At 36.8% G+C, this 17650-nt stretch overlaps 1 protein-coding gene across 2 annotated transcripts in view; it reads left to right on the top strand.

Moving 5' to 3' along the window:
* Positions 1 to 1681: 1681 nt before the first annotated feature.
* The window catches only part of LOC124961655 (aldo-keto reductase family 1 member C3-like), a 30241-nt gene continuing 14272 nt past the window's right edge, over positions 1682 to 17650 (top strand). For both annotated transcript variants that reach the window (XM_047520513.1, XM_047520514.1), the window contains exon 1: positions 1682 to 1765. In XM_047520513.1, the coding sequence (XP_047376469.1) occupies positions 1682 to 1765 (84 nt within the window). The remainder of the gene's footprint in view (positions 1766 to 17650) is intronic.

The raw sequence follows: 17650 nt of genomic DNA, 5'->3' as shown, positions 1-17650 counted from the left end.
AAAGTCTAAGTGGTTAGAAAACATGTAGTAGATCACCCCTATTCTCACTATGCAGAAGGACTATCTCCTTAGAGTTTGTAATCTTTCCTTTTCTATCATGCATTTTATGAGCATATTATATTGTTGATTAGAGTATATCCCCTTCTTTTTAGACTAAAATGGAGCCCTGACTCCTCTATGTAATCATTTTTTTCTTAATAAACATTCATGTTTAATTTTAATTCCCCTCAAATATTCCATTTCAACAGTGCATCAAAAATTACACGACTATTCTAAGAATCATAATAATTTAAGATCTTTCCCAGTTTGCATCTTTCATGAATACTGTTGACCAAGATCATAAATAATATAAAACACTTATTGATATTTTTCTCAAAGTTATCTAATGGGTGAGAGCTATAATAAACATTAGCTTCTGGTTGCTAATTGCAACTTGACTTCCTGTAGCTGTAAATATTTGTATTCCACTGAGCAGAATGTCACAGTAAGTGCAAATTTTACTGCACACTTGTCAGGACTTCATCCTCTTGGGATTCAGTAGTCAAATTATGGAAAACATTTTACCAATGAGAAAATTTAAAAGCCTGATTTTTTTTTTCCTCTTAACACTTGGTTATTTTTTCTGAGACTCAAAAAATGGTTCACAATATTGTTCTTCTTTATGGCTGAATAATATCCCATTGTGTATATGTACCACAATTTCTTTATTCATTCATCTGTTGAAGGGAGTCTATTGGTTCCACAATCTAGCTATTGAGCTGCTATAAACATTGATGTGGCTGTGTTACTGTTGTATGCTAAATAAAGAAGAATAATATTACAGCATTTGCAGATAAATAGATGAATTTTGAGATTTTCATGCTAAGTGAAATAAGCCATTCCCAAACAACCAAAGGCCAAAAAATGTTTTCCCTGGTAAGTGGATAATGATATATAATGGGGGTGGGGAGGTGGAAGATGAAAAAAGAATGGAGGAACTTTAGATTACATACAGAAAAATGAGAGGGGGTGGTATGAAAAATGGTGGAATGAGACAGACATCATTACCCTATGTACATATATGATTACACGAATGGTATGAATCTACATCATGCCCAACCGTAGAAATGAAAAGATTTAGCTCATTTGTGTACAATGAATGAAAATGCAGTCTGTAAAAATAAAAGAATAATAATAATACAAATAATTTAAAGAAATGGTTGATTATCCTTTTTAAAAAATTCTTTGTGTTTGTGCATGGTCATTTCTAATAATGTTTGGTCAAGAAGCGGCTTCATCATGACAAATAAAAGAAATAAATAGAAACAAAAACAAAAGCAAAAATACAAAAGAACAGGGATCTGAGGTTTCCAGTCTAATAATTGTCCAATAGTGGTTCAATTTCTTGTAATAACTCTTGATAATTGAGGAGAAAGTTTACTAAACTAATACATTTTTATCACTGGGTAGTAATTTGCTTGAATTTTTTTCCATATGAAATAAGTGAACTGGCTCCAATTCTCTTCTCACCCATGGAATATTGCTTTAACCTCACTCCTCCTGTATAATATTGGCTAAACATCAGACAGCAAGTAGAATTGGTTAACCATTAGACAAGCAGATGGGTCTTTGAATTCCAGTTACGTCTTGATCTGTGAAGGCAGAAGAAGCAGAACCTGCTTAGACTGAGGAGCAACAAGCAATGAATTCCAAACATCAATACGTGGAGCTCAATGATGGTCATTTCATTCCCAGACTGGGATTTGGCACCTATAAACTTCAAGAGGTAATGGTAGAGTATGGGATTAAGGGTTCAAAAGAAAGTAGACACAAAATGAACAATATCCAATCTGAGTGGTCAAGTTATTTGCTTCCTAAGTGACCCTGAGGGGCTCACGTGGTATTCTCTTTCTCCAGGTTACAGCTGTACCATATACAGAATAGACAATGGTCAGACATTGCTCTATATCAGCATCTGATGGTGTGGTAACCAATTGAGCGATGTGGGCACCCTACCCACACACACACATTTTAGTCTATTTACCAACTTGGTATAAAGGTGCATGGCAGCAATTGATGTGTATTGGGACTGGTTTCTCTCTTTATTTCTATAGTTTAGGTAATTTTTGTTTTCCAAGAAGGCAAGATCCAGATACATCTGTGCACCAAAAGTTAATGGAGATGGAAAACATAGAATAAATGATTGGGAATACTTCCTTTCCACTGTGAGGAAGCCTTCAACATCTCATCCAAAATGCTGGATTTGGGCCAAGCAGAATTTTTCATGTCCTCGCAACTGGGAAAAATTCAGTTGAATATATAATATACTATCCTGATAAGTCAAACTAGGACCTAAAAAGGGTTTTTGTCAATTGTTCATGTGTGTTGTATTGACAAATGACCTTCCTACTTGTAGCAAGTTAAGTTCACCAGACTGGAATGAATTTTGTATTCCAATATCATCCTCTGACCACTTCATTGTGCAACAAGAGATTAGATCCCTGAGTTTTAAATTTAAACTTTGTCCTTCTTCAAGACTAATGAAATATCCAGAGAGCACTTGGAAGACATGTGACAGGATTTGGTTACATTGTAGGGGCAAGTGGCATGAGGCTTCAATCCTACTCCCTGAGCCCTACACATAAGATATTTAGGGGTAGATTCAGTTGAGGGCAGTAGGATACAGGATCACATTCATTTTGATTTCATAAAAAAAAAGAAAACTTCTAAAATTTTAAAACAAAAAAGCATGTACTTGCCTTTTTTACTTTAACAAATTATCTTACAAATCATCATTCAAAATTTGTGGACTATGCAATAATTGTCAATTTCACTCCACAAAGGAGATGAATTTACATTTAAGGGCTCATGTTTCTGTGACTAATCCCTTAAGAGATGAGTATAATTTTTTATTTGCAGGTCTATGTTCTTAGAGTATACATTTTCCCCAACCTGTATTTAGTTATGTCATATAGAGATAAAATTGTGGGTCAAATTTAACATAGCACATTGCTCTTTATTTGAAAGCTGATTATCAATCTTGTCCATGACTGGCACCTGGGAACTTTGATTTTTCACTTTTTTCTTTTTTTTTTTTTTTTCACACACAAGGACACATGCCATTCCAAAAATATCTGAACAGTAGAGTTAATTTTGTATTGTGCAGTCATGTTCATATTCCCATTGAGCCAGGGCAGTGGGCAAGGTTGCCAAAAGACCAGAGACAATACCTGGAGACTGCATAGAAAGCAAAAGTCCTTACCGAGAAATGCTTACGGGAAGGGTCCAGCAGTGATAGGCGGGACAGACAGCACCCCCTTCCCTCCCGTTGCTTTGCCAAGCAGGGCTAACTCTTCCTCATGGCATTTTGTCCAGTGAAAACTGACTGGGTGAGTGACATATATGCTTTCCGCATTACCCTCCATTCTCTCCAAGTCACCACAAAATGAGGGGTTTTAACCTGCATTTTTTATTTGTCATTTTTAGTTACCTATGAAAGTATAGTGTATATTTTCAATTTATATAAACATGGAGTATATCTTTTTGGAATTAGAATTTTGGCGATCGGGCATACAAGATGTGGAGACTCACCATAGTGTGTTCATATATGAATATAGGAAAGTCATGTCATATTCATTCCACTGACTTTCCTATTTCTCTCTTCCCTCCCTTCCTTCATTCTCCTTTGTCTAGTTCTCTGGACTTCCATCTTCCCTTTACCTCCCCCCTTGTCATGTGTTAGCATGCTCTGTCACTCCGTGTGTGCCGTATACTCAGTTTTCCCAAACTTCTACTGACAAGGGGATTAGAAAAAAGAAATATCAGAAATAAATATTAAGACTCAATTAGCAGATTAATTGTGGGGTTGGGTGGTTGAATCAGCCCTGCTGGTATCTGATCTCTAACAAAGAGTAAGGCTCCACATGCCTTATTTTATATGCAAACACATCAGAGGAATTTATTGTGAGAGAAATTTCTACAATATAAACAAAATTGAACCTGTGGGGAACACAGCTTAATTGGGAGCTTATCAACTCCCTTACTATTTCTTCCTCCTACAGCCAGCTGGCACATCAAGGTTGCTTTAGTGCACTGCTACCTCTCCAACCCCCGGCAACTGTGTTTGAATAGAGGTCTGTTTGAACTAATAAATTCCATGGAAGACAGAATTTTCTCCAAGCAGGGTGTCACTAGCAACTGAGCAGTCTCGAATTGGTAAGATCTCACAGAGAGTTCTCAGGAGAGTAAGCCTCTGCTTTAAGATGGCTCAAACAAGCCCATGATTTGTTCATGGATCCTGATATCTCCCCCTTTTATATTTTTAAAGCTCATGTGAAGTGTTGATACTAGAAGTTCCCTGATCTCTTTTCTGATGTCATGACAACATATTATTGTAAGGAATCCCACAAAACCACACAGGACACGAGAAATCACATAAGAGAGTTTGTTAAGCAAACAAAGTGTCTCCCTGCAGGGTAAGAGAGAAAATGAGAGGAAAAAAAAGGGAACAAGAAAGGGTGTGCACTAGAAAGAGTGGAAAAGCGAGGAGGAGAAAGTAAGGAAGTGTGTAGGAAAGGAAAGCAAGAGAAAAGATGGCAGGGTAGCTACCATGAAGCAGTTGAATTCTGCCAGGCTAACAGGGGACCAATATTGGAGAAGGATACTTGCAAGCTGTCTGATGAACCAATAGCTAGCTAGGATGTTCACAGACTGACAGTAGTTGGGAGGCGGGGAAATGGCTGCAACAGAAAGGGCAGGGGGAGCAGCTTTGTAGATTACATTTCCCCATTTCTGTTTTTATAAGAAAATCTTTTGTTCTCCAGTTCTTTCCAAAGTCTTCTCTCTCCTTCCTGCCTAAGTGACTGGGGCTGGTTTTGCAGGTGAGATGTAAAAACTCCATTCTCCCAGGGGCAGTCTTCAACTTCTAGACTTCCAGAGGCAGATGCTTTTCATGGACTTCATTTCCTCCATTTAACTGATCCCCGATTTCTACACTAACTGCCTGTACCCAATTCTGTCTTAACTCCTTTACTGCTGTAGGGAAAGGGGGTGATGACCATTCTGGCTTCTTCGAGCTGGAAGGGGGCAGCATGGGGCAAGCAGTTTGGAGTTCCCTTTTTAGAAATTGGGTTAATCGAGTGGTCCATGGTAGAAGTCTGGTTGGGGAAGAACAGGTTGTAAAGGCATCTGGGGATGGGTGCCTCTGTGAGAGAGGAACAAAAAGACATGAGTACTGGAATGAGATTAATACAATATAAATGTTGCAGAATCTGGAACATGCCAATGAATAAATATCATGAAGGTGACAGAAGTCAATAATCCCTCACCAGGGAGTGGAAGAACTGAGAAGTTGTTCCCATAACAAGGCCTACCAAAGGCTGGAGAGGACAAGGCCTTTTTTGGGAACTTTAACATTGTCCAGGTTATCAGGAATGTAACCTGTGTTTAGTAGAGATCTCTATACTTAGCTTTCAGTCTTTATTCTAGTGGGCTTACACAAGTGTACATCTTAAGTTACATTTAAGTATTATTTCTTTTAAATTCTCAAGAATGGCTATATTTTGATTTTAACTGTTTTGCTAGGTGTTTAAGATCAAGCTGTTCAAAGTGACCTGTTCCTGTCTGTTAAAGAGTCAGCTGAGTTCCCACAGGGGTCACTCATAGAGAACTTGAGAGACTTAGCTTTAGTGCTGTTCATTAGGCAGGGTCTCCTTGATGAGGTGGCTTCCCTTGAAAGCACCAGGCATGTCTCCCTTTTTCCTTGACCCTCCTCTGCAGCAGGTGCACTGATTGACTTTTCATCCTCTAGTGGCCTCACAAATCTCCTTGATCAGGAGGTTGTGTGACCCAGAGTTGCAAGGCTCCTTAGAGTAGTCCTCTTGTTCCCTGGATTCAGACTGACTGAGGGCAAGACCCAAATATGGACTTTTCTTGACCTCTGTATTTAATCTCAATCTCTAAGTTTGATGTTAACCACCAAGCAAGCCAGTCTCACCAGTCATAAAGTAAGAATACTGGGCTTTAACTACAATGTCTATAACTTTACAGTTATTTACCCCCTTTTTATCTAATTGGGGTCTACATTATCTGTCCTATAGGTGATAGCTTTCCAAGTTAATCTATGGTGTACTTCTGCAAAATATCAGGCAACAGAGTTTACAAGGAAAATACAATATGGAATCACCAACAGTAAAACATTCAGTTTGTGCAATCAGACAAGTGTAAATAGTATTTGCCGTCTCTTTCCTGTTGAAGAAAAGTCCTAGAAAAATTGATGTTAGACATTTTATAAACATCAACATTTTATTAATTTGACCACCTAGAGACTTGTGAGTTAATTTTAAAGACATTTTATTTCTATTAGTTTACCCAATTTAAATTGAACCTTTTTAAATCACGTGAATTAAAATTATTTGAATCCAATTTTAAAATTTTAATTTTTATGTGTGCTTATATTTAATACAAAAGCAAAGGCCTTGTAATGTTTATCTCCATTGCAATGTAACAGATGTTTAAAAGTAACTCTAGAGTTGGATAAAAAGAACTGATCAAAAATCATTAACCAAGGTATGTAGGATCAAAAATTGTGAGCTCAAAAATATAGCATTTAGAAAAACAAAAGTCCTAAAAGAAAAATGATAATGGCCATTAATTATAGCATGAGAACATGAGAAAGAGAGAAGAGGTGAAAGGGAGAGAAAAAGTATTCTGAGTTGCAGCCCAGGAGAAATTTAAAATGGACACATTTTTTCCTTGGGTTTGAGACTGGTCTCCCACTGAGCATTCTGGCTTCCTCCATTTACATTTCGATGTAAGCCTTGGCTCAGATCTGAAAGGGTCTAACAGGTCATACTCCTTACTGGGACATGCCACTGATGGTTGGGCTGGTTACTCCCTCCACACCGGCGTATGCAGGACCTCATGGCAGGGGGACTATGTGTGCTGGGCCAGAGAATGGAAGCAGAAACAGAATGGGGTAAAGGAGATGGAGAAGCAGGGGAAGATGGAGAAACAGGGACCAGAGGCGCTGTACCTGCAGGCTCAAAACAAGAAAGAAGAGACTTGAAGATAAGGAATTCCTTCCCATCTCCCCGCTCGCTCACGGAAGCGGGGTGCCATTACATAAACGAATTTTGATGGCTTTAAGCCGGGGGGTCAGGTTAAGGGTTCCCAGGGTTCAATCTGCCAGATTGGAGGTCCCAGATCCCATGGTGGGAACTGATACAGCCGAGTCTGTGGCCAGGGCATCCCGAGGCCAGAGTACTGGGCTGGAGATGAGGCAGCACATTGATTGTGTCGTCCCACAAGCACCAATGTGTGTGCCAGGCAAAAGTCGAGAAGGGTTTGAGGACCTGATATCAGGGTTTTTGAGTGTGAATGCGAGATGAGTCTCAACCCTGAGAAAGAATCTCCACCATAAAATCAGTAATCCACCCGGCATATAGGACCAACTATAGGGGCCAGCCGTAACTATAAAAGTTGTGGCTGGGGGTACTCCCACCCCTCAGCTGCCTCGAGAGCCCCGACACTTGAGGGTCGCTTCTCAGGTCAGCAGAGGTGTGTTTAAGTGGTCTAGAGTGGGGACCCGTCTAAGGGAACTTACCAATCTGAAGTCCGGTGCTGCATGCAAAAAGCTGAGCGTCCGGGCGAATGGAAGGTGGGGCCATGTCCGGGGGCACTGGGACGTCAGATGGGGTTCCACTTGCTTAAGAGGCAGTGGAAGAACCCATCCGAGTCACAGCACCAATGTAAGGAATCCCACGAGAACCACGCGGGACACGGGAAATCACATAAGGGAGTTTATTAAGCAAACAAAGTGTCTCCCTTCAGGGTAAGAGAGAAAATGAGAGAAAAAGAAAGGGAACAAGAAAGGGTGTGCACTAGAGAGAGTGGAAAAGTGAGGAGGAGAAAGTAAGCAAGTGTGGAGGAGAGAAAAGCAAGAGAAAAGATGGTGGGGTAGCTACTGTGAAGCAGTTGAATTCTGCCGGGCTAACAGGGGACCAATATTGGAAAAGGATACTTGCAAGCTGACTGATGAACCAATAGCTAGCTAGGATGTTCACAGACTGACAGTAGTTGGGAGGTGGGGAAATGGCTGCAACGGAAAGGGCAAGGGGAGCAGCTTTGTACATTACAATTATCATAACACAAATCAGAATTAGTAGCAGAACTGTTATTCGAAAAATATACAATGAGGAATGTTTCTACATATTTCCAGGATTAAAGCTTTTTAAATCATAAAGTATTTATTTAGCAAGAGATACATGAATTTGTTCCTGCTTTCCTGACTATCCAGGTTATGATGATGCAACTCTGTAAGTCCAGACTGTTCTTATTACTATGCAAAATGCCCATTAGGTGATTTTTTACATTTTCTCAATCCCACTGAGGAACATTATATTTGGCTTCAGTGAAACAGACATATTTACAACTGGCAAGGCATCTAAGCCTTTGCATAAATTTGAAAGTGGCAAGTTCACTTACAATATTTATGACAGTACCTTCCAAAGCATTTAATTTAGTCTGAGGGGCTGGGGAGATAGCTCAGCTGATAGAGTGCTTGCCTCGCAAGCACAAGGCCCTGAGTTCTATCCCCAGTACCGCAAAAAAAAAAAAAAAAAAAAAGCTTTTTCAATATTTACCTGATTGTGCAATGCTTTGGAAGTATTTTGACCTGCATTATGAAGAAAATAAACACTAAATATTTTTTAGATTAAATCCACAGAAGCTATTTTGGTAGAAGTCATAAAGGATATTAAAGAAAATACCCCAAGTAGTCTGCTTAGCTGGGCGGGTATTTGCTGTAAGACCTGAACTGCAGTATCAACATACCATGGCCCTGAAATGTTAACTGAGAGTAAAAGAAAAGAGGGTTGATAAAGAACAAGTACCCATTTCTCTCTACTATATCTGGTGAGACAGTTGATCAGATTACATCTCTTACAAGTTATATCATATTTTTCTCCTTTTCTCTTTACTCTCCCATTTCCAGAAATTAAAGCATAAGGAGATTGAACACAGACCTGCAGACCTTAATAGGAATCCTCCTTGCAATTTCTGTCTATAAAGTCAGGTGTGGGACCAACTGTAAAATGGAGAAAATCTGAGGCAGCTATTAAATACCACAGGTGTTTTTGTATGCCACCATCACTGAAAGTCAGGATAGTGCCAAGAAATCCTCCAGGAGTCATGGAATCCTGATGCACCTGTCTTTTTTTTTTTTTTTTTAATTCTTGGAGACCATTCCAAGATATTCCACCACCACTGCCAGGGATTTTATGCTGCACTGGCAAGGCACTTGCACATCCCATCCATTTAGGAAAGGTACTAAATTCTATTGCAGTATGATTAGAATGGTAAGGTAAAGGTGGATGTTCCATGGGAATGACTGGTTTATTATGGGAAAGTCTCATTTTAATAACTATCCAGATATATGATCTTAAGTTCCAAAGGCCAGTAAGATTAGCTGTTCTGGGTCCACTATATGCTATATTTTCCTCAGAGATTACCATCATACAGCCAGCATATTTATTCTGGGACCAACATATAGGTAAATTCCCACTGTAACCAATATAATTAAATTCAGTGGCATGAGTAGGTATAATGTGTTTGTCTGTAAAGCCTCCCATCATATGAGTGTCATTAGTAAATACTGGGATGGATTCTTCAGTTCACACAGCTGAATGTACTAAAGGTGGATCTGGGAAATATATCCAATAAGTTTCCCCATGGACCCCACTTGCCTGAAAGTCAATAGAGTCAGCATATCCACAAACATTGTGGTTAGAATCTTAATACCTCCCTGCTTAACTATCTGTTTAACCTCATGTGTCTTGTCCTTCAATTGTATTCACAATGGCTGGTTGTGCTTTCTGTAAAGATACAAGAGTAGTTTCTATCCTATATTATTATTGAATCCAGTCCACACCATTGCCCTATTTGTAAGTCTTTCCATCAAACCAAGCCTGACAAGCCTACTGTCCTAGGAGTCATGTGTTGCTCAGTAGCAGTGAGACTTTTTCAACATTACAATTTTAAAAATGGGGGGCAGGGTTGGGAATATGGCTCAGTTGGTAGAGTGCCTGCCTTGTGAGCATAAGGCCCTGGGTCCAATCCCCAGCACTGCAAAAAAAAAAAAAAAAAAAAAATGTGAGGCAATTTTTTTTATTGTAAACAAATGGGATACATGCTGTTTCTCTGTTTGTACATGGAGTAAAGGCACACCATTTGCATAATCATAAATTTGCATAGGGTAAGGTTGTTTGATTCATTCTGTTATTTTTTCCCTTCTCCCCCACCCCTCCCACGCCTCTTTTCCAGTGTGAGGCAATTTTGTGGGATTTTGTAGAGGTCTGTTCTCCCTTTTTTATTTTCCATAAAATTGTTGAAAAGAAGCATCATTAGCCTTAAATTGTAAAGATTGGCCCAGCAATTTAAAATATTTAAATTGTAAGAAGTGAAAATGAGTATTTTTACTTAGCAAAGAAAATTAGCAAAAGTCACCTGTTAGGCATGTGAGGACTGTGAAAGTCAATGTTGTTGCACTGAAGAAGGTACTATAGTGAAAGAAGGCTTAGCTTCCATCAATTATATGACTTAAGAGCAAAATATCATGAAATGGAACCAATACAAATACTGGAGGTTAGCCTTACATCTTGTTGGTTTCTACAGCTGATGGCATTATTATTTTATTTTTGTAAGGCACTAACAGACAATTGCTGTAAATTTTACAATGAAAACACAATATAAAATAAGAGTACAAATATTTAACTTGCCTAATAGCTACAAATCAAAGAACATTTTTTTGTAATTTTATACATTTACTCATCTATATATATATACATATATAGTATTTATTATTTATTTCAAGATTACATAAATCTTTATAACAAAATCTATCTTTTGAACTTAACTTTAAATGAACTTGAATGGTTATCTTAACATGAAGTAAGGTGAGAACAGAGTTTTCACTTAGGTGAGGTGGCCTCTTGACAAATCTTAGGTAAGTTGCTTTATTTTTGAAACTAATTTTAAGCTCTTCTTGAACAGTAGTTTATAAAGTTTTTTCTGTATCAATTTTTTGAATCAACATGAATTAGTTAACAAAACTTAACATTACATCTAAAACATGAACCAAACAAGTTAAGAGAGCTTTTGACACTCTTGTAGTAAAATGGCAAAATTTTTTTATATTTCATATTTTTGATCATTAGATAAACCAGGCTCTCTTTATTGTTTTTTTTTAAATGTTCTTAAGTTCACCTCTCAATGTAGAGAGTAACACAAAACTTAATAACTTATTATAGATTATTTTTATTTAATTGTAAAATATTGGATGACAAATAAATTTCCAACTAATTTGTTATTTTTTTATAAGTCTGCAAGAGACCACTGTTATAGAAAATTTTAGTTTGGAGAGCATTATCTTAGTAAAATGTTCTTTTAAATCTTACATTTTAAAGATTTATATAGTTGGAAGATAAAAATATATTTAGTATACAAGAAGGTTAATAACAGCATTAAAATTGCACTGATGTTCTTTTATTAACCAACTTTAGCTCTTAACGAAATATTTGTAATGTGGAATGCAATGTTAAACTTTAAAATTCCTTATTACTTTAACATATACAGGGTTAAACTTTTGTTTTTTATCAGTACATTAATATTTGAATTTTTCTATTTCTCTCAGCCTTTATGTAGAAAGATTAATTTGCAGCCTGAAATGTGGCAGAGTTCTGCTAGAAGACTGTATCTACTTTGTAAATAGACCTCAGGCCAGAAACTCAGCACAAAGCTTAACTTTGTAAATTAGAAATTTCTCTTTTTTAAAAAGAGGAAAAAGCCTTAAATAGCTTTAGCATTGTGGTAATTACATATAACCAATTTAATTATACACAAAACTTTTGGAAATTTATCATCTATAAATCTTTTGTAATTTTCATAGACACAATCTTTTCCTTCACCAGACAAAAACCTCTTAGATTCTTTATATCTTTATATATATATATATATATATATATATATATATATACAAATATATATATATCAAACCTGACAGAATTTTAATTCCCAGTAACTGCATTTTTGTGTGTGTGTGGAGAACACAGAAACAAAGGAATCTGAAGCCTTCATCATGAATCAATTTATAAAAATATGTCCAATGTTTAAATATATTTCCTTATGGCATTTTACCAGTTCATATCTTAGTACTTTAACTTTGTAAATTAATGAGGCATCTCATCAACAAACATTTTTATAATTGATGTCATTTATGATATAACTAACTTACTTATTTTTAACTGTGGAAACTTAGATATCAAAAAAAATTTAATCAACAGTATTAACTACCTCTTTCCTGTTGAAGAAAATTGTTAGAAACAATGGATATTACATTTTGTAGAAATCAACAATTTATTAATTATCTGACCACCTTGAAAAACTTATGAGTTAGTAACTTAAAGATATCATTATTTTTAATCTGTTTACCCAATTTAAACTAAAATTCTTAAGTCACTTAAAGCAAAAAATTGGGGAAACATTTTTTTGTTTTAATCTTAGTTTATGAGCCTCTTTTATCTATATCCCAATTTTAATATCATGTATAACAATACAAGACACTACACATACACCAAAAAATTCATAATTTTTGTAAATGGAGCTCCACAGGTAGAATTTTTAAAAACATTAAAACATTACAGATCATTATTAAAATTTCTGTAAGATTTAACTTGTTAGAAATTAAAATAGAGCCAATCAGTCCTTTACATTATGCCTCAATTATAAAGCAGACCTGTCAGATGGAAATGCCAGGTTTAAGATACAACGATCGTTAGGATACTGAAATAAAAGTTTTCATATTGCCAGCTTATTTGTCCTGATGACTCCCAGATCTACCCCAAACACCACCTCTAGAAAAACTGGCCTTTGAACAGAGAGTGTAAAAACTTGCATAATTAGACAAAATAAAACTACTTAGAAAAAATACATTAAGTTAAACATGCAAGATCAAATGTGAATTCACCATAAAAATATGAGCTCAAAGTTAAGACTGTTTTTAAGATTGACTTTTTCAATATTAGTTTTTAGTTGTAGGTGGACTCAATACCTTTACTTTATTTATTTATTTGTGGTACTGAGGATCAAACCCAGTGTCTCACAAGTGCTAAATGAGTACCTCAACTTCTGAGCCACAACCTCAGGGTCCAAAACTATAGAATTATGAAGAACAAAAGTTTTTTTTTTTTTTTTTTAATTACATAGCCACGATACTTTAGTAATAGAACATGTAGAACATCTTTATCTAATAGCTCAGACTAGAGTCAGTTCAGATATTTAAAGAATGTGGAAGTCTTTGAAGTCCTCAGAAAAAGGTTTTCATGAAAATTTATACATTTGGAATCTTCCCATTTATTTCTCCTGATGCTGTACAATCAGGGAGGTTATGAACAAGGCAAGTTGACCAAGTCAGATATAGTTGAGTTTTTTAAAGAGGACACTTTATCCTGTCATTGTAAATTATGGATGATCTTGTTGCATCAATAATGGATGAGTTGTTGCATCAATTTGCATTTCCACTAACAATGTATGGGTATTTCTTTTTCCCCACATCCTTATCAACATTTATTTTTACTCTATTCTTTATGGTTGCCATCCTGAAGTAGTGAGATGAAATCTCAGTGTAGTTTTGATTTGCAATTCTCTAATTGCTGAAGATGTTGAATATTTTTTCTGGTACTATTGACTGTTTGTATCATTTCTTTTGTGAAGTGTCTGTTTGGTTCATTTTCCTATTTATTGACTGGGGTTTTTTATTTGCTTTAAATTTTTGGAGTTTTAGGTATGTTTTGGAAATTATTGCCTTATCTGCAATGTGGGTGCAAAAGATTTTCTCCCATTCAATAGGCTCAAAAGAGTGGTTTTATATGTTAGATTGCAAGAGAAGTGACATCATCAGCATTAAGTTGCTTACTTTGCTTGTATAGTCAACATCCCAAGGAGCAACTCTCCTGACATATATGCAAAAAGAACATTTCCACAGGTAAAATTAGCTTGCCCATGTTTCCAATGTGCGTGAGAGAAGTCAGAGTTCTTCAACATAATATGTATCTGGATGTACAGGGCCAGGATTACCCTCATTATTTCATAATTGGCTAGGATTTGGGGAAGAGAAAGGGACATTCAGGGAAATGGCATTTTACTATCTCCCTTTTTCTTTAGAGTGATCTGTCTACTTTCTTTTAGGAGACTGGAATTTTGTTGTGTCTTAGCATAAGGTGTCAAATTAACCAGTCCCTCTAAAAACCTTAGAAAATTATCTCAACAGCTTTTATTGTAGGAAATATTTTCAATGTGTATTCAAAATTCACTGTAGGGATAATTTAGTATATTCTATATGTTTTAATTTGGAGAAGTTTTATAGAAAGTTCCACAGTATTTCTTCTACAACCAATCCCATGCGTTCTTCCCATGTCTTAACTTTACTTAGTGACTTTATCACATAAAATATAACCAGACTATATCTGTATGCTGGGTCCTATGAGTCCTTCCAGAATCTCACTAAACTGAAATTGCTCCTGGGATCATCTGATGCCAATGTACTAAGATTTTTTGTCTGAAGGGGCTTAGCAGATGCCAGATTCTTGTAATCAGCTAGGGAATATCCAAAGTGTATTTGTGGTCATTACCACCAAAACAGAACCAACATAAGAAAAGGGCAAAAGTGAGTTTTGTGAAGTCACTACTTCTGCCCATGACATTCAAAATTGATCTTTGACTACTTCCTTAAGTCTTACATAGGAAAGATTTTATCCCATTATAAAGATTAACTGAGTAGTAACTGAAGTGGTAGGGTGTAGCTAGAGGTGGGAATGGGGGCAGGACTTTGGGGTACATATATTTTGAATCTAGAGAGTTGAGCCTCTCTCTGCTTCCTGATCAATATGTGAACTGCTTCCCTCTGCCACACTTCTGCTGTAATGTCCTGCTCATACCACCCTTTACCGGTGACAAGTTCTGCTCCCTCTAATGTTGAAGTTTGAACACTAGAGAAGCATGCCAAGGCAAGCCTATTAAGCGGGTTTTATTTTATAGTAGTTAATAAGACACACTTCTCCCGAAGGGCAGAAGAGGACCATGGATGATGTTCTAGAATCCCAAGAGGTGAGCGCACCCTACATCTTTTATAGGCTAAGGTCTCTTTTGTTCTCCAGTTCTCTCCCACCCTATCTCCCCTTCCTGCCTATGTAACTAGGCCTTGCTTTGCAGGTGAGATGTAAAAAGTGAGAAGCAGATGGGGCAGGGGGAAGGTCAAAATGATTGAAGCAGGTAAGGACCCAGGGGGCATTAATTAGCATCTCCTTGCCTGTATTCCCTGACAAGGGCAGGTAAATTTGGTAATCAATGGGCTCAGGATATCCTTGACATTCCATTCTCCCAGGGCGGTCTCCGACTTCCAGAGTCAAATGACTTTCATGGCCTCCATTTCCTCGATCTGACCTGATCCCCTATTTGTACACTAACTGCCTGTCCCCAATTCTGGCTTCATTCCCCCGCCCCCCCGCCCCGTTTGCTTTAGGAACTCCTTACTGCTGTTAGGAAAGGGGGCAACGACTGCTCTGGCTGCTTCAAGTTGGAAGGGGGCAGCATGGGGCAAGCAGTTTGGAGTTCCATTTTAAAAATCAAGTGGTCCAAGGTAGAAGTCTGGATGGGGAAGAGCAGGTTGTAAAATCATCTGGGGGTGGGTGCAGAACAAAAAGAGAAGAGTACTGAAATAAGATTAATACAAAATAAATGTTGCAGAATCTGGAACATGTCAATGAATATCATGAAGATGGCAGAAGTCAACAGTCCCTCACCAGGAGGTGGCAGAGCTGAGAAATTGTTGCATAACAAGGTCTAACAAAGGTTGGAGAAGACAAGGCCTTTATTTGGGAACTTTAATATTATCCAGGTTATCAGGAATGTAAACACAACATTTAACTCTTAATGTCATTGATGTCCCCAGAAAATATAGTTAAGTTATTTAATGTCATCTAATTTTTATAAAATATAATTTTATTGGTATAACCTGTGTTTAGTAGAAACCTCTATATTTTGTTACTTAGGGCTAGATAATCATACTAGCAAACATAGATTAAGCCTACCTGTGTAGCTTAGGAAGGTCTGTAGGCCTTAAACTAACTAAAAATTTCTGACTGTGGCAGTTTCTCTTGTTAGTTTTCAGGCACATTTGCCTAAGAAACTTTCTTTTGTAGCTTCTAATCTTTCCTTATTCTAGGGGACTAACACAAGTGTACATCTTAAGTTACATTTAACTATTATTTCTTTTAAATGCCCAAGAATGGCTATATTTTGGTTTTAACAGTTTTGCTAGGTGCTTAAGATTAAGCTGATCAAATTGACTTTTTCCTATCTCTTAATTGTCAGGTGAGTTCCCACAGGGGTCACTGATGGGTAACTTTGTAGCAACTTCTTAACTCCTTTAGTGCCATTCACTACATAGGGTCTCCTTGATGAGGTGGCTTCCCTTGGAAGCATCAGGGATGTCTCCCTTTTCTATTGACCCTCCTCTGCAGCAGGTGCACTGATTGACTTTTCATCCTTTAGTAGTCTCATCAATCTTCCTGATTGGGAGCTCGTGTGACCCAGAGCTGCAAAGCTCCTTAGAGAAGTCCTCTTGTTCCCTGGATTCAGGCTGACTCTGAGGGCAAGAGTCAAATACTGATGTTTCTTGGCCTCTGTATTTTAATCTCAATCTCCAAGTTTGATCTTAAACATCCAGCAAGCCAGTCTCACCAGTCATAAAGTAAGAGTACTGAGCTTTAACTTCAGTGTCTATAACTTTACAGTTATTTACCCTTTCATTTAACTGGAATCTGTATTAGGGCTCGGGGTTACCATTATAATCTGTTCTGTAGGTGATGGTTTATTAACACAAGTTACCTAGGTTTTGTGTTCTCAAAGCAGCTACTTCTGCAAAACATTAACAGGTAACAGTTTTACAAAATGAAATTAGCAAGAGTAAAAATATATTCAACTTGTCTAATAGCTATCTTGAATTTTGACTGAGTTCTACATTATATCCCCTGTTTGAGATCACAGTACTTTTACTACAAGAACCAATCTTTTGACTATAACTTTAAATATACTGAAGTCTGGCTTATTTTGGAGACACTCTAATATGCAGTAAGGTGGGAGGCAGAGCCTTATCTCAGGTAAGGTGTGGCTCTTTACAAATCTTAAGTGAAGTGTTCTAATTCTGATCCTGATATTTGCTTCTTTCTTAAATATCATTTTAAGAAGCTTACATATACTGTTTCCTGAATCTATATGAACTTTAACACAATATAACATTATATCTAAAACATGAATCAGAGAAAGGCTGAGAGAACTTTTAACTTTCCTTTTGTGTGGCAAAGTGGCAGAATGTTTTTATGTTTCCCAATATTAACTTTTAAACAAATCAGGTTCTCACTAACTTTTAGAAATACATTTATATTAAAAATTTTTTATCTCAGTGTAAAAAGTAACAAATTTTTCATATACCCTATTGGTAACAGGTCCTATGAGGGAGCATTGAATGATAGAAATAAATCCCCAATAAAATTTACTCTTCTTATAAGTTTAAAATTACCATTACAGACTAGTTTAGAGAATAGCAGCTTGATAAATT

Source organism: Sciurus carolinensis, chromosome 12, assembly GCF_902686445.1.
Source record: "Sciurus carolinensis chromosome 12, mSciCar1.2, whole genome shotgun sequence".
In the NCBI taxonomy this organism is placed as follows: domain Eukaryota; kingdom Metazoa; phylum Chordata; class Mammalia; order Rodentia; family Sciuridae; genus Sciurus; species Sciurus carolinensis.
The sequence above is the reverse complement of the archived record's forward strand: the minus strand, read 5'-3'. Positions and strand labels throughout refer to the sequence as shown.